General features: G+C 35.3%; 1 protein-coding gene across 3 annotated transcripts in view; it reads left to right on the forward strand.

The window, feature by feature from the left end:
* PHF14 (PHD finger protein 14) overlaps nt 1-18,298 on the forward strand; it is a 160,888-nt gene that overhangs the window by 82,084 nt on the left and 60,506 nt on the right. Inside the window, exon 17 of one of the 3 annotated variants that reach the window (XM_059843874.1) lies at nt 14,527-15,826. The exons of the other annotated variants lie outside the window; for them this stretch is intronic. Within the exon in view, the coding sequence (XP_059699857.1) occupies nt 14,527-14,539 (13 nt within the window). The 3' untranslated portion in view covers nt 14,540-15,826. Of the gene's footprint in view, nt 1-14,526; nt 15,827-18,298 lie in introns of those variants that run through there. 3 annotated transcript variants of the gene reach the window in all.

Below are 18,298 nucleotides of genomic sequence, written 5' to 3' on the forward strand. Positions count from 1 at the left end.
AATTGGATTCAGTGTTCTTAGTGTGATTCCACCAGTGCTGAGTCAAAAGAAAAAGTATATTTATTGTTCTTAAAAGTAAACAATTAAAAAAAATTTCTATTGTATATAATATGTAAAATTTAGTTTGTTATGAAAGAAACATCTTCCTGTAGTCAATATAGCAAGTCATTGAGAACACTACTGAAGAATGAGAAAGTAATTTTGCTTATTAAATTCATGTCTTGAGGAAGTCATGTCCTAGCTGTAGTTAGTAGTTGTAGTTTAAAAGCTGAATTCATTGAGCAGTATTCTGGAGAATTATCAGTGCTAATGCTTACAGTTTTCCACTGGAAGTTACATCTTAGTGAGAGGTTCCACTATGTAGGTTCAGATAAGACATCTACAGTTCCACTCCCTTCCTCTGCTCTCTTTGAAAAGTCCATTTTTTAAGTGCACTTCTAAATTCAGTACATTAGAATATCACCCTAGCAGTAGCTTTCAGGGGTCACCTGTCAAATTGCATTAAAAGAGCTGTATCACCTAACCTGGCAGCAGACTGAGGCACCTAAAAACTCACAAAACTCAACGGGCTCTTTGCCAATTTTGCCAACTCCGGAAAATCATAAATAATGTCATAGCTAAAACTCTACACTTAGCTAAAAAGGAGTTAGAAGTGTGAGGAGGGAAAATCTGGTGGTGTTGCACTAGAAGGATAAGGTCCCACGTGGGCCAGGGAGGACGTGAGAGCAGGAGGATTGTCAGCCTTCAAGTTATCCTTTGAATCCCTTGTCATGGGTTTTGGAGTACCCCACAAAGTAGGGTAGTGGGTGCAGTTTTTGCACACACTAAGTTAAGATTTCCACTCTCTTAATTCCAAGGAAAACTGGGAATACAGAAGCTGCCCTTCTGTGGAGTGATGGAAGAGTACTAACAGCAAGGTTTTTTTCTTCGCCTAGTTCCTTGGAGACCTGATCTGGACTTTGTGCCATTGATTCCTAAACTACACCAAAACTATTGTGGCCTCTTTTTCACATTGTGGGTAGAAGCTTATATCTCTGTATAGGCTTTTTAAGGCAGTATATAATTATTAGTTAAGCTGTTGGTCTACTTACTGTAGAAAACTCAGAAGGTTTTAGCTTAAAATACTTTTATAGTGAAAACTTTAAAAGACTTTTATCTTATTAATGTGATATTATGTGTACTTAATTCTATTTAAGTTGAATAAGACCTGTTAAGTTCTTATTGTCTCATTCTCATTATAAAAATACCTTAATATTTCATTCAAAACTAGTTTCACTGTCTTACAAGATGCCTCAAAAATTGCCATGCTTCCTTCATTTTTGTATTTAAATTTGTATAAAGCATATCTATGGGTGGATAATTTTTTTTTGTGATGAAGATTGATAAAACTCTGAAATCAAGCAGCACAGTATTTTCAGTATAGATTAATCCACGTTACAAAGTTTTGAAGTAGGTTTCCTTTGACAGTTACATGTAGAAAAGTTCATGTGAAGCCTGGTGGGTTTAATAAGTTAAATTGCTAAGGTTCAAAACATAATTTTAGTTGCCATAAACAAATGAGTAAGTTGAAGAAAAGGAAAAATATTTAATATTACTGCAGTTGTCTTTTTCAGTAGCTTGGAGTGTATTTATGTTTTCTGTCAGCCCCAGAACTGTGAATGTTATTAGAGTCTTATGTGTTATTTTTAATTTTACTAATTTGTGAGACATATGCACCATTGTCATTGCTTATACAAATAGCAAAACAGGCAAAAGAGTTCTTTTTGTCTTGGCCACCAGACCTTTGGGAAAAGCAGTGCTTCATCTTCTGTTGGTCTTTGTATTTGAGACTTTCTGTGTCTTGGTCAACAAAGGAAAAACATCTGGAATTAGAGAAGTCACTGGTGAATGAGCTAAAAAATGTTTGGGTTTTTTTTCAGGAGCACTTTTTAATGAAAGTTTTGTTCTTCTTTAAGAATGTTAGCTTCAATTCATTTATTTCAAATTCATACTATGATTTCTGTTTCTAAATTAGGGAAATCTAGCCACTCATTTTCATCAAAAAGGGTGGATTATGTGTATTCTGTACAGTATTCTATACAATGACTGTGTTAAGAAATACTAATTCACAGACAGCAAAGGTAGAAATGGGGAAATGATCAAACAAAATGTCCATGACTGGAACTTAGCAAAGTTCCACTCTCTGGAATTTTTTAACTAACATTTTAACATTGATACAGATGAAAGTCAGCTACACTAACTTTCAGTGTAATAATTGTGGTACCAGACCACATTTTTAGTTTCTTATTTTAAAACTTGGAAAAACTTGTAAAACTTTAATCACTTGGACTCAGAATTCTTCATGTCTCTTGTGTATCTTTTAGGCTGGATGTTTTCAGGCAAAATTTTCAAGGTGGGATTTGAGTAAATGTCCTGTCTGCCTAGATGTCCCTCTCCCCATACCTTTAAGAAGAAAAGTGAATTGAAGTCTTTGATCAGTAAATTGTATTTTGGCAAAGACCTCCCTTTCTTTACCAAGGACAGAGGAGAAATTTATTCATGTCAATTTGATGAAATCTGAGAAAAGGGAAGCTTTGAAGGATGTTGTGAGAGAAATAGTTTCCTCACAACCATCAGAGTCATGGTATGGCAGGTTTTAGATCATTTGTCGTTGTGCTTAGAGTGTGCTGTGGGCTACTTGAGTGCACTTATCCCTGCAGTTGGAGTTGCTACAGGGCTTGCAGGGAACAGAAATGTGGATTGAGAAGATGTTAAAGACAGTATCAATGACTGGTAATGCTGCACTTGGTGATAAGAGTAAAATGGGGCAGTGAGTGTGGAGAGGTGTGTGATTCCCTTTCTTTTGGGTCATCTTTTGTCATTGATAGAGAGATGTGAGCAGGATGTGCAGCACTCAAGAATCCACAGCAGTCACTTGTGGTGAGGAGTAGCATTTTGCTAGGCTAAGCTTCGGTATGAATATCTCACCCCGTGCTGATGTCTGATGTATCTTTGCTGGGTGGACAGTCTTTGGTAAGATAAAGATATTTCAGCCTCTGCTGCTCCTTGGACCATAGCTGAATTGCCATCCTCAGATTCTCCACTGTACTCTCACAGGGTTTAATGTTTATGGGGTTTTTTGTTTTGGTTTTTTTTTTTTTCCCCCTCTTGAGTCACTACTCTGTACCATTTCATATCAACAGGCATGATGAAAATTTTTACTCATCTACCAGAGTTTAGCATTTGCACTATACACTTGTTTCTTCAGTAAAGCTAAGCCAAAATCTTGCAGATGTGCTGTATGAAACAGGGCCTTGGGTTACAGACAGACAAGCCTTAGAGCTGTGTTTGTCTGCTACAGCCCAGTATGGAGATCTTGATGAGACTAGGACTAGAGAAGGACCTGAATTTGAATGGTAAATGAAAAAAAAAAAAAAAAAAAATTAATTGTGTGCAGAGGCAGCAAAATCCAGACTATTCAAGCTTCAGAACTTTTGCAGAGTTGGACTGATCAGAGAAAGACACTGTAACAAAAAAACCTCGTGGATAATAGTCAGAGGAGGGAGAATACTGAAATAGTTTAAAGAACCATGGAGGGGTAGTTGGGGATAGGAATCCTGTGTGAAAATGAGAAGTTTGCTATGGTCAAGACAAGTCAGTGATACTGAAATGGGGAGTGGGTGACTAGAAAATGACATCTTAGTAAATTTTCACTACTTCATTGTTATATGTAGCAAAATATATTTATTATGATTGCAAAATCATAATCAAAACATTTACAAAAGTAGCAAAGAAGTTTTTATTAAAAAAGAAGTATGAATAGTGAGCATTAACGAAAAAAACAATGCTAAAGCATAATTAGCATTACTTATGTAGTTACATTTCCAATGTATTTATTTTGTATACTTTAAAATTCTATATTCTGAATGCAGAAAAATGTTGGTATACAACTTAATTAATTAATTAATTAATCTGCAACCCTTCATTAAAAAGGGTTTTTTTTCTGAAGTTCCATGTTTTGTTAGATATTTTCCTTGATGTTCCATGCTGTTGTTCATCTATCTTGACCTATTAATTAAAAAATTAAGTAGCTGAGTAGTTTGGAATATTTTCTTTTATATTTTTGTTTTCCTCTGTTCTCCAAAAATGAGCACAAAAGGAGAGATTTCAGAAATTAGTAAAGTCTAGTCACAGATTCAAGCACTTTGTAGTATTCAACTTCTTTGTTTCCATAATTTTTACCATTTGTCTGCCTGTCATTCTAATGGGTTGATAGAGTCATATTCTGTGTTATTTTCTTCTAGAGAGGAAAAAATAGTGAAAAGGAATATGGGAGAACAAGGGCATTTCAGAATGACTATGGCCACTTATAAGACAAAATGCTAAATCTACTCTGTAGTTCCAAAGTCATGCAGGTTGATAAGTCATATTCTTTTATTTCATATTTTTCTCACAAATTAAAGTTTTAAAGATAGAAATTGAGATAGATGCATTGTTTGAAATGCATTTAAGCCTCCTTTTGATTGCTTTTAAAAGTTAATTAATTTCTGCCTGGACTAAAGATCTGACATTTTTTAGAGGGAACCAGTGTTACTGATCTGACTGAAGGTGCCCAACAACAGCAGTAACAAAAGTTTAGGAAAATGGCAACATTGAATCTCAAATGGAATCATTTGATTCACCTTATGCCCAGCATATTACAGGGTGAGACATTCCTTCTTCCTACTGGTTTTGTTTGGTTTAGGTTTGTTACATATAGATTTTACTGCAAAGACATAATATAATAAGAATATGTATATCCAAACAAATGATTATTTTCCTATCTACAAAGGTAGTTTTATCTCTTGATTCAGTTGAAACAAACTTCATGCTTTGTCTAGACTAGGTTATTGGTAGACATGCTGAAAGTAATATTCAAGAATACAGTTGTGTATGTGGTAATGACATTGCAAAAAATCTGCATAATGTTTTACTTCACTTTCATTTTTTGTCATGATGAAATAGTTTTCTTAAGGGTCCTTTTTTGTATTATTTGAGAAAAATCTTAAGTAAGCATGTTACAGGGGACATCATGGTATTTGATTTCACTGATCTTTTTTAGTTCTTTTGAAAGTGATTTATTTAATACTTAGCACTGAGTTTCACAAACAGAACATCTTATTGGTACACTGTTCCCAAACTTCTGGCCTGGTGTTAAATGCTATTGATTAATAGATTTTTATACATAATACAGTTTATCTTTGTTGTTGCTTTTAATATGTATGTATTACGTCTGGATTTTATTTGCATGCATTCAGCCACGGTATAGACAAACTGTGTTATAACAAATGTTGTTCTAAGGATATTGTCAAAATAGTCCTTTTCAGGAGTGCTGTACAGTGCTTTTAGTGCTTTTTAATCAAGCTTTTAGCTTGATTATGATATTTTACAAATGCATCCATTGTTTATACCTATTGGTTAACTTCTGGCTTCTTTTGAAAAAAAAACTATTACTAAATTTTGCATGCTTAAGGATTAGTGTGAAAGAAAATCATAATTAATTTTTTTGTGCATTTCAGAAATAGTCCATTTCCACTTAGAGATCTGTTATCTTTCTATAAAGTTTTAATACTGAAGACTGAAAATTAACTGAAATTATAATGGAATATATGAAATGTTTGCTTTGTAAGTTAAGCTTTTCTACATCTGTCAATCAACTTGAGAAATTTTATGGCCATTAAAAAAAGGTCCAGTGTTAAGGTGCTTATTTTAAAATACAGGTATTTGTATGAACTTTTCAAGTGAATGCACTAAATTTTCCCTGCTTTTGTTTTCTTACTCTCGATTTTGTTTGTAAACACATCTGTGAAATTTTTCCTTAGGCCATTTTATGTGTAAAGGTTTTACTGTGGAGTTGTAAATATAAATTAATAATAGTAGTTTTCTGTGGGGTTTTGGGCTTTTTGTTTGGTTGGTTTTTTTGCTTTGTTTTTGTTTTGGTCAGTTGTTTGGGTTTTTTGGATGGCTATCAAAATGCTTTAGATATGCTTCCACTAAGAAAACTTATGTGTATAACGTCTTCTGGCTTTTATTTGGTGAAATGTTTATAGTGTCTAGGTTTCAGTAGAATATGAAATCACCTGTCAGTCTTAAGAAAAGGCCCTTTAATATGATTAATGCCATTGAATTTTAAGATGGCATCAAGGCCACAATATTTTACTATTTGTGCACAACAAGACTGATTATAAATCAGTTTCCAATGCCTCTTATGGTGCACTATTGTCTTACATAGAGCCAGATACTATCTGTAAGAGGGCTGGAAAGGAAATTTCTTATCCCTTATGACTGACAGAAATCCACTACTTACCCGTGCACTGGGCACCAAAGGATTTTATTCAGCATTGTGGCTTCCCATCCTGACCACAGGAATTGGCAATGTTTTCTAATACTGGAAATGAAAGCTTTTAGAATATCAAGAACAAATTATCATAGCTTCTTATTTGTTTGTTCCCACAGAGCTGAGACATAAGAACCCCTGAGCTCACTGCATAATTCTTTGTACTGAAAAGGCATCTGCTGATGTCCCCTCTAAACTTCCTAAGCTGCAGGTTGTGGCTGTGAGCCCTTGTGGGGAGAGCCCTCCCTCTCTCAACTAAGGAGAGTTTGGTAGCACTGTGAGCCACAAAATCAAAGAATAACAGAATCTGCTGAGTTAGAAGGGACTCTTAAGGATCATCAAGTCCCATCCCAGCCCTGCACAGGACCATCCCCAAGAATCACACCAGGGGCCTGAGAGTATTGTCCACCTTTCTTGAATCCTGCCAGGTCCCTGTGCCCAACCACCCTCTGGGTGAAGAATGTTTTTCTAATATGTAGCTTAAACCTCCCCTGACAGAACTCCAGGCCGTTCCTTTTTGTTTTGTCACTGGTCACCAGGGAGGAGATCAGTGCCTGCCCCTCGTCTTCCCCTCAGGAGGAAGTTGTAACTGCAGTGAGGTCTCCCCTCAGTCTCCTCTTCTCCAGGCTGAACAGACCAAGTGACCTCAGCCCCTCTGCTTACAGCTTCCCCTGAAGGCTCTTCACCATCTTTCTTGACTTCCTTTGGACACTCTCTGGAAGCTTAATGTCTTCCTTATGAATTGTGGCACCCAAAAGTGCCCCCAGCACTCAAGGTGAGTGCAGAGCAGAGTGGGACAATTCCCTCCTTGTCTGGCTGGCAATGCTGTGCCTGCGGTACCAGTTCTCTCCCCCCTGGCTCCCTGGGGTACTTTGTTACTGGACAGCATCTAGAGCTCAAGCTATTGCCTTCTGCTGTTTCGCTCCAGCTGGCTTTCAACCTATTCAGCCTGCCTTGTTTTCTGGTACAAGAAAATGCTGTACCAGACTGATAGAAAAGCCTTATACTGGACACCTTTTGGTGTGTTGCAACCATTGCTCTTCCCTCTTTCACAGAGCATGTCATTTTTCATTTCAAATAGGAGCAACCTGTCTGCCCTTCTTAAATCTTGGCTGAGTGCTCTCAGTTACTTTCATGTATTTGGCAATGGATCCCTTAATCTTTCCCAGTACAGGGACAAGGCTGACCAACCCATGATTTCCTAGGTGCTGCTTACTATAATTATTTATTGTGCATGTCTCACCTCTTTAAGATGGGCTCGTCTTTGCATTTTTCAGTTTTCATAGTCCTGCCTTGGCTGTAATGGTGTTTTGTAGATCTTACACTGGAGTCTGACAGAGATAACAAACATCCATTTCAGAAACATTGAATAATTCCTGTGGACTGGAATATATCCAAATGGACTAGACCCTTACTTGCTGCTTTCCTGCTGTGGGCTGTCCTTCTCTGTCCCGTGTCACACTGGTAGGCATGGAGATCTGAGGCCAAGCTTTCACTGTGCTTATTAATGCATTGAGCTCAAAGGCATCACATACATACTCCTTCTACCTTATTTCTCTGAGCTCTGAGTATATTTTCTTTTAAAAATGCCCCTTTCTGTGGGCAGCCTTCCCTTTCTGCAAGATTCAACTTTCTGCAAGATTCAGCCTAGCAGTGCCTTTGACAAGCCAATACTTCCTCTTCCAAAACCATAATACAGCTTTTTGTGGTCTTCCTCATGGGGAAGTGGTAAATTCTTCTGTAATTTTAAATCATAGCAGTGGTAAGAGATTGTACTTACACCTCACTTCATTTCTAGACTCAATGTTCCAATAAGCCATGAAGTATCACTAGTGCCATTACTATTTTCAATCTAATTTATAAATAAAACTGGATCGTGATTTCTTAATTGCAGGAGCAAGTGCATCACAGGTTTTGACCTGGACTGTGATATACAGCACACTGTGATGAAGAGGTTCCCTGAGATCCTGTAGAGACTTTTGAATGTCTCACAGTAGAACTGTTACAGTTTTAAAGTTTTTGGGAGTGGAGTTTTGAGAGGAAAAACACTTATAAATATCTTGAAAAATAATTTACTTTGAAAGGAAGAAAAAAATGCCCATCTCCTAGCTCTGAACCTGTGTTTTATATTTGTGCTTGGTAGAGCAGCAGAGCACGAAACCAGAATTCCTGCTTTGGGTTGTTTTGTAGCATTGGTGATAGTCATGCTTAGATTTTAACATATTGAAGTCACACAGAAGGTTCTAAATGCTTCACAGATACCAATAAACTATTGATAACTGATGGCTAACTTAAAGGCATAAGCCTGTATTTTCACTGAAAACAGTATGAAAACTGTGCAGTCCAGTGACTTTGGTGTTAGATGTCCAGTGTTGAAACTGAAATAGCGAAATGAAATTTAGATTTTTCTGACAGAATTCATCCATACCCACTGATAAAGAGGCAGCCCAATAAATTACTTAATCTACTTTTCTGTAAAAATAAACAAAACAAATGTAATAGTATTATATAATAATAACAACTTAAGACTTTCATTTATATACTGAAATGGGAAAAATATCCTTTACACCATTTCTTTTATTTAAAAAGACTCTATTCAGTTTTTTTTATTTCAAATGAATATTATAGTCTAATTTATTTATATGGCTCTGCTAGTTAAAATGTTTCTCAAAGTATGGTCTATGAATAGTAAGCAAGTTCTGCATTTAAAGAAAGTTTAGATTTTTATTTTCAATAAAATATTTGATTTGTAAGATTAATGGAATGCTAGTATATTTATACAGTACCTAAGGAGGGGTACACAGTTCTCACATTAACAGAAACAGTTACAGTGAGTGACAGTACTCATAATACAAAGCTGTGCAATATATAAAATGTACATATTTTTATTGAGTTCATGATTTTGAGTTTACTGATAGATGAAGTCATAATTACTTACTGTTTTTGGAACACATAATTTTCCAGAGAAGATACTCTGTGTCAATTACTGTCAATGGAACTGAAGCCCGTGGATCAGGCAAGCAAAGTGAGTGGTACTGAGGGTCAGTTGTGTTTTCTCTGAAAGTGTTTCTGTAGGCATGTCTGGTGTGCATTCAGAATGGCCTGAATGTTGCTGCTGCTGTAGACACCTGAAAGCTCTTAAACTCTGGAAGTATATAGATTAGACATAAAAAGTGAAACTGAGCAGAACTATCATCTCCTGTGAGACAAGAAGTTGGGAAGGCAGTGAAGGACTGGCAGCTGATCTTGAACTCCATTTTTGTTGCTCATTAAATTATCAGAGGAAAGCTCCCTTTTATGTCTAATTCAGCAAATCACGTTTTGTTAGTCAAGCATGTTTTGTGTGCACAGACAGCATAAGACTAAAGCTGGGTGAATAAAGGGCAACTTAGCTGACCTGTCAGCTACATACTGCTGGCAACATCTAGTGCCACATCCCGATTCAGTTTCATTAGCATATAATGATGATTACAATATTTATCAATACTCAAAGCTTTGTAACTCCTTATACATGGCTTTCCCCCCACTACGTTTTATGCAGTTTAAAATTAACTCAAATTGTGAGGTTCCTAATGATACACTTATTTTCTGTTGAAACTGTTCAAAACTGTACTTGATTTCATATATAACGTAACCAATTATTAATTATTATGCTTATTGCATACCAAGCAGGTGTTTTTTCTTTTGAATGTAAGTACTTGACTGAAAATAAGTACAGTCTAATACAGTGTAGATTACATGATGTTGTGCAGTTGGGATTGTGTTATACAAACCCTAACTCAATATTTTCAGTTCACAATAATAATGATGATAAACATAATGCTATATGATCTGTTTTTCTACTTACATAATACATATGCTGGCAGTCACAAGACTCAGTTGAACTAATGGGTTGGCATTCAGTTGAATATATTTTTTTTTGCAGTGAGTATGGAGATTAAATTTGAAAATGGGCTCCTCATGCTCATTCAAAATAATAGCAGGAGGAAGGAAGAGTTTCGCTTTAAGTGGAAAGGGATAGTCACTCCTTGCAGTTTAAGCACTGAATCAGATAGAGACAGCTGCAGAGGCAAGATATGCATTGCAAAAACAGATCAATTGGAATCAGTCCCATCCAAACGAAATTACATCACTCAATAACCTTCCTTTCAAGCCATTGAAGTCTTCTGGCCCAGATTTCTTTTGTCAAGTCACTGAGTTTTGCCAATGATTAAAGTATCTTGAAATTGCTTCGATAACATCAGGGACCTTGTTGTGACAAGGTCTGTAAATGCAGTCATTTAAAAGAGAAAGCTGGGTTTCGTGTAGAGTATTGAGCGTATTGACTGTGTATTTTTCATGGGCTCTCAGAAGCTTGTATTCATAAAGACAGTACAGAATGAAGGAAAATGACATATCCTGTACAAAAGAGTAAATAAAATATTGGTATCATATATGTGAAATGGTTTCAGTTTTCCTCTGAAGTACTTTGAAAATGTGTTCTTGTTTTGAAGTGGGCATAGAAGTACTTGGAGAACAGAATTCTGTCAATCAAGACAGTCAACATGTATATACAGTGACCAGCACTAAATGTTGTTATTTATGTTACCATAAATACTAAGTTACTAAGACAAAGCAGGGCTCTTCTGTTCCATTGGTACCTCAGATGCTGTGGTCTTTTGTCCTGCAGATAACTTTTTTACAGGCTAATCAGTGTGTATATTAGCAGATAAAAATCTGTAACTGTTCAGGGAGCATTTATTAATATCTATAACTTGATCAAGACTTAGAAAATTGAAGTAATTAGCAATGTCTAGAGTTATTGCTCATCATTGTTTTCGGGGTCTGATTTGGGGTATTTTTCCCCTCTAAAGAGCTCAGTCATCCGTTTAATAGAGTTGCTGGGTACAGATTAATTTCTGAGATGAGATAGCCTGAATTTTAAAAATGCATATTACTCATCATCTTTACCTTGTGAAAGTTATTTGCAAATACCCCAAATTCCTCTTCAGTCTAAGCAGACTTAACCTGGTGGGAGAGTCCTAATTTTTCAGAGTTGCTACGGTACACTTAAGCAGCTTCTTGCCTTCAGACCCTTGAAGATAAACTGATTTTACATTGTAGTTGAAAATGTATTTGTATGTGTGCCCAGTTAGCAGCCAGAAACATTGCCCTTACAATAGCCATTTAACCTGATGAAGGCAAATATTAAAATGGCTAAAAAAGAAGCAGGATCAAAACTGCTGACATGAGCATTAAGTTTGTCTGCAATTTGCAATTTTCTTTGTCTGTTACATAAATGAAGAGTACAAAGTACTGAAATAACTTGTAGGGTTTCTTGTCCTATAGTATTTTGAAAAGGAAGTCTACACACAGATCTTAGACACCTTCCCTTTACTTAACATTTACTTAAACGACAAAACAGATGGCATATGTGGTTAGGGAGGAGAGAGGTTGGTGTGTTTCTTCTCTTTGTACCAAAATTTGAAGGAAAGTGCTTTTATAATTTCTTTTTGTCCTGGATTGAAGGAGAGCTGGGAGAGAACAACTCTTCTAAAGGACCAAATATGCAATTGAGAACCTTTCTGTTCAAAGCATCTATTATGGCATTATCTGTGATGCTTTTTTCTTTCTTAATATTTGTTGCATCTCCTGGTAAGAGAGGAAGGCTGTTCAGTTTTGCTCGCCATCCTTATTTCAGATTTTTGTGCTCACTAAATCCTTTTCCTAAGTTAGGCTGTAAATACAAGTTCAGCTATTGCAGACAACTCTGGGTACTTCAGTCAGTAGAAATTTGAATGGATGTACAGGAATGGGAGCAGTTCTTTGTTGAGGAAGGGCTGGCAGATGGTGTGTAGGCACGGAAGAAAAGCAGAAGGAGAGACTAGAGCAGGAGAAATGTCATCAGTGTGAGTGGTCTCAGGGCAGTAGTCAGTTATCAGATGAGTTTGCTGCTGTATTACAATAATACAATTAACTACAATAATTACAAGCTATTGTATTTATACATTCATATTCTTTTGTCTTTTACCAATATTTCACTTACTAGAACAAAAAAAATCTTTCACTTGTTTAAATAAAGCAAGTAGTGATTCCTTAATTAATAATACTTCAAAGATGAGAGGGGTGAAGAGAAACCTAGAAAGTGTAAAATAAATGATGTCAAGTTAAATTTTTAATAGAGTAGAAATGGAAAAATTGTCCAACTATTTAAGAAATAATTTCCCTTTAATATATGAGTAATTATTCTAATATCCTTTTAAATTTCTTGATATGTTGTTGGCAATAAAAATGTAATAGGAATAACTAGTGCAGGTGTAGGTTACTTACACTTCATACTTGGTGTCTGTGTTTTTACAGGCTTACCTGAAGTGCTACAAAATATTAGGATCTTTTCTCAGTAGTTACAGGTTTCCTCTGAGATCCTTGTTTGTACTTAATTACTTTTATTTGTGAGCTTATTAAAAAATAACTGATTATTTTATTGGTTCAGCTGTGAAGCTGGTTTTTTATGTAGAAACATGTTTACGTGGATAAATTTTTTATATAAAAATAATTTATAAATAGAAGTTTATATGTAAGTACAGTTATATGTAGACATACATACATGCATATATGTGTGTATACACGTACTCACATACACATTTACTCATTTTGAGAAACCAAAATGAATCCCCTAGTACTTGAAGTGTGGATTGCTGTATTCCTGCCCAAACCTTACTAGCCCAGGTGGGACATCCTGTCACATGCTGATGACCTGACTGAAATGGTGCAGTTGCAGCTACTGTCATTGCTGTGAGAGGGTAGAGGTGGCACAGAGACCTTCAGCTTAACTTGATTTTTTCTGATGCTACCCTTTAGGCTTCTGCATTTCAGTGTGCACCCATGTCAGCCTCACCCACTGAGGCTGTCAGAACAAAACTAGCTGCACTCAGTAGGGGAAGGAGATTGTTATGAGATGACTATGAAGAGTATTTCTGTCTTGCAGCTAAGCTTTTCTTCAGTTTTCTTAAAAAGTTCAAAATTGCACTGTAGATTGCAGTTCAAGACACTCAATTTAAAATTTCAATCATGTCTAAGTAAGAGATGAAGTGAGAATTGGGAGTAGATTTTCATATGGTACTTCTTGCTGTCCCTCTAATTCTTAGACTCAAAATCCTTATATTCAAAACTTAAATTCAGTTGCAAAGATTTTCTGTTTGAACACGTGGCAATGAGATGGCTCCTGTTCATCAGACTGTTAAATTCTATCAAAGTATGATAGCAGTTGCTTTTTTATTTACAATTCTACCTAAATGCGTTTCAAATTAAAAAAAAAAAACACCACAACAAGCCAACAAACCACCAAATGTAGTGATGGAGACTTATTATCAGTCTTTCATTCAAAATATATCTGCTCAGCTTAAAGACAACATAGATGTTTTCCTAATTAAAATCTCACAGTGCTCTAAGATACATTCATTTGCTGTATGACAAGTACTTTAAAGAGTTTAAATTTATAGAATCAGCACTTTTAAATTGTATTGATTTTTTAAAAAGTGATCTTGAAAAGTATGTATGTCATGAGTGTCAAAAGACAGGAGGTACAAGTAGGAAAAGGAAAAGTTGTGAAGGCTTTGGAATTACTGGCTCAAAGACATTTTTTCAGAAGTGACTAAAGCCTTTTATGTACTGAATTATTACAATGCATTTTGAAAGAAACCCTCCCTTACTTAGTCCTTCTGAAATCCTAAGACTTGTTTTCTTTCAAATGCTATTCTATAAAACAAGCATTTTTTAACATTATAACATAGTACCCATGTTTGTGCTTGTAGTCAGTCTCATAGCTGCATTTCTGTGGGTTGCAAATCTGAGTAAAATGCTAGCTTCACAATCAAGCCTACTTGTATTAAATTGTTGCTTTCATGATAAAAAAAAGAAAAATATCTTCTCTGTCTTGTGGTGGACTGCCTTTGTTCTTTGAACTGTATTGAGAAAAAGTTTATAAAGAGTTATAAGGATGCTATACTAAACTCAGTTTAATCTTTTGACACTTAGAGACTCTTGAAAATTTGGTGTGGGTGTCTAAGTATTTGGATCTGAGCATACACATTGCTTAAATTTAGTGTGATGTTAAAATGTTTCATAAGACAGAGGAGAGCTGCTATGATCTTTCAATGTTAATATTTTTTTCTTATCACTTTACTGTGTAGATACCCTTCATGAGACACAACTCTGCCACAACTCATCCTCGGAGGCAATCGTGGAAACCTTTTATAATAGGATTTTTAAATGTGGATAAAGCTCTCAATAGAATACCTAAAGTAAAGGAGAACAGCTACCTTGTCTCAACTATAAGCTTATTATGACAAAACATTGAGTTTGCTTGTCAGGCTTGGATAGAATGTAATTGATTGGTTTGTTATTTGGACTGACAAGGTAGTTAATTTGCCTGCATTTTTTTGCACTATTCAGGAACATTTTGTATGTGCATCGTTGAAAAATCCCGGATAAATGTCTTGTCAGGATTGTCCTATTAAGTAATGTCTCTTTCCCCTGTGCTTCGTTGGCAAATGATGTTATACAATGCTTGGATTCATTGAAGAGTGACAGAAGCCTGTGGGACTTAAATACTGTGTTCCTCTATGGTGATACTGAAAGAAATAAGCAACGGTTTGCCATCTGCCTGCCACTCTACTTATATACAGTTTAATAAGGACATTTCTATATAGAACACTGTGTTGTACATAGACCTTACTGTAAAAAGGATTGTTTCCTAAAAAAAAAAAAATAAATGTTCAGTGATAATGAGACCTGTAAAACACTTGAGACTTACTATTCTGAAGGAATAGATTTGCCATGGAAAAATTGATTTTATGCTTATTAGTATGAACTAATTGTTTCTGACTCCAGACACTTGAGAGAACAGAACTATACCTATGCTTCTTTCTGAAAAAAAATTTAAAACTAAGAAAAAAATTGAGTGTGTGCAGGCATTTGTTCCATTTGGCTTACTTCTCTGGCAGTGTTCAGGACAAGCTTATCTCCTCCCAATACAAACATGAAATTGTTTTGTAAGTTGGGGAAGGAATGAAGAATTGATCACACAGCGTGACTGCTGAGATCTTCGTCTCCGTCCGTATATATCCTGGTAGATGCACACATAGTATTTTGATCTTCAAATGGTGCAGATCCAGTTCTTAAATCTACAGTATCAGTGTTGACATCTTCATCGTTTTCATCTTGAACTTGCTCGGAAAAATTCTGCTCAAATGCAATCACACTTGTAACTTTATGACCTATAATCTTTGAATTTCTTGAGATATGGTGGGTTTTGTCATCTATCAAGGCACGTTTCCATTTGAAAGTATTTTTTAAACTTAAAAAAAAATTAAATGCTGTAATAAGTAATAGGAGAATATCCAAATTTATGTGTACTTATCTACGAGTCTTATCTTACCAGGGCATTTCATGTTTGAATATTATATTAAATAAAGGTACCCTGATGTCTAACACGTCGTTTCATTTTAAAAAGGGGGTGGGAGAATCTCAGAGTAAAGATTTTTGTTGGAACTATCAGAAATGTTTTTCATTCTGTTTTGGCAAACACATACAAAGACACCTTAAAAATAAAGAGATTTGCACTAGGAAGTAGATGCTAATGCAGGAATTTGATCTTTGAGGATTCATGAATCCTTTCTAGGAAGAAAAGACCCCAATTTATTGACCAGTTGTGCAGTATTTTGAAAGTAAAAGGTTGTGTCCAAGTGCTGTGTAAGCAAGGGGGGAAAAAAATGGTTGCCCATATATCATGCTGAGTTTATGAAAAGAAAAAGAAAAAGTAATGTTTACTGTGATTTATGATTGTTTATGAAACAAAAACAGTCTAGGTATTGTGGATAGGAGAGAGTGATAAATGTGGCTTATCTTGGCTTTAGTAGGACTTTCAAAATACTTCTGTGTGTGACATTCCATTAAATAAGTTAGAGATTCTTTTAATTAAAATATGTAGCTGATTAGGAAAGTAAACCAGCTACCATGGACTCTTCTGTCAAATGATACTCAGCTCACTGGGCTCTAGTCAAGCTCTCCTGGATTCAGTATTACAATATTTTTTAAGTTTTGCTTTAGCATATTAGGTACTGCTATAAAGGGCTTGGTTACATTTGCAGGTGATGACAGTAAGATGTGAAGAAGTACAGTGTTAGAATTTAAAAGAAAATTTTAAGGAAGTATTCAGAAAAGCATGCAGTGCAGAAAGGAAAAGGCAGATCACTGTTGACTGGGTGATTATGATATCAGGAGTGACTTCAGAAAAAAAAAAATCGTGGGGGATTCTGGATCACAGATCACAGAACATTGATCAAACTGATCAAACCTGATACATACAGAGAGGGGTGTTGCATTTAACACATTGAGGTACTCCTGAATATTCAGAAGACCAATATCTCACCCTTTGAAAAGTCTCAGCTAGCATCCTGTCCACTTTGGTAAAAAACAGAGAAGGTCCAAAGCAAACTAAACTGGATGATAAGAAGACCACAGGAGACATGAACAAAAATAGCTTAAAACAGTAATATTTCTTTAATTTAGTGAAGGTGGGAAATTTGTTTAAAAAGCCTAAATTAATATAAAAATTATAAAGAAGGAAGTTGCTACAAAGAAGGAAAGAAAATGTTCTTCAAAGTTGATCAGACTAAAAATAAGCTACATTGTATCAAGATGATTTAGCCAATAGAAAGGTTTTTTCTAATAATAAGAATACTTGTACTAGAGGTGCTTGTTAGGTAACTTCTGTAATCTCTGCTATTGGAGGATTTTAAGGACAGATTAATGCATGTTAAATACTGTTTCAAGTATTGTTGATATTTTCCTGGGCATGCTTGAAAACCTAAGTTGAATTCCTGCTGTATTTTTTATGTTTTTCCCCAGACCAGCTTCCTTGTAGAATTTTGTTCTGTCTCTCTCTCTCCCTTTCCCACTATGTCTCTCTCTCCCTTTCCCCCTCTCTCTCTCTCCTCCATATCATTAGGTTAAAAGCCAGATGCTAACACTTTATGTTTCACCTTTTGAAAGATGTTTGATGGCAATAATCAAAACTATAATGGACTTTTCTAGTAGTTCATAAACAGTACACCATCAGTAGAATTAATAGTCTGAACACCTGAGAATGGCAGTGTAGATGCAATCATGTATTACTAGGATATAACAAATGCAGCATTTGGTAATAGCTTCTTAAATTTTATACTTTTTATTTTGTCAAAGGACTTTTTCATTATCTGTAATTAGTGTAGCACTACTTTAATGCGTTGTCTATTACTGAATAATTGTCTTCACAGAAATTCTTACTTTATACCTTAAAATGCTGTAAATAGAAGTTCTGTACAGTAGCTGTATATTAACAAAAGCAAACACATCTGAAGGAGTGTTCATAACATTCTATTCCACTTGTATATGTGGGCCATTAATGAATTTTGCAAACTAATTTCGCAAATTCATGTGTTGTGTGGTTTTGCAGTACTGAGAGAAAGGAAAATTAATTTCTTGCTGAAAGAAAGCTGTTCACATACAGGTATAGTAAATAAAGTTTCTTTTCAGCATTTTTAGAATTCATTTTGTATATGGAAACTTAAGTTTCATAAACCAAATTATTTGTAGACCGTTCAGAAAAAATCTTGGTTACATAAGATTGACATACAATGATAGCCCTTTCAGATTCTTCCTTACCCATGAATAATCAGTGTTAGGTTTTTGGATATAAAGGGGGATTTAATTTAGTATTAAAATAATCATTTTAATCAGTTAAATCAGTTAGGTGGCAATTTTGGGTTTAGCATAATAAATTTAGCTACACAGATGTCTGCCCAGGTTAATGCTTGCTTTCTTTTGCTGTTTGTGGTATAATTGATTGATGCTATTTGTTTTTATTAATGTCTTTGGGATTGGACAGGAATTTAAGTAAACAGGAGATCAGACCATTTCCCA

The sequence above is a fragment of the Haemorhous mexicanus genome, chromosome 1, assembly GCF_027477595.1.
Source record: "Haemorhous mexicanus isolate bHaeMex1 chromosome 1, bHaeMex1.pri, whole genome shotgun sequence".
In the NCBI taxonomy this organism is placed as follows: Eukaryota; Metazoa; Chordata; class Aves; order Passeriformes; family Fringillidae; genus Haemorhous; species Haemorhous mexicanus.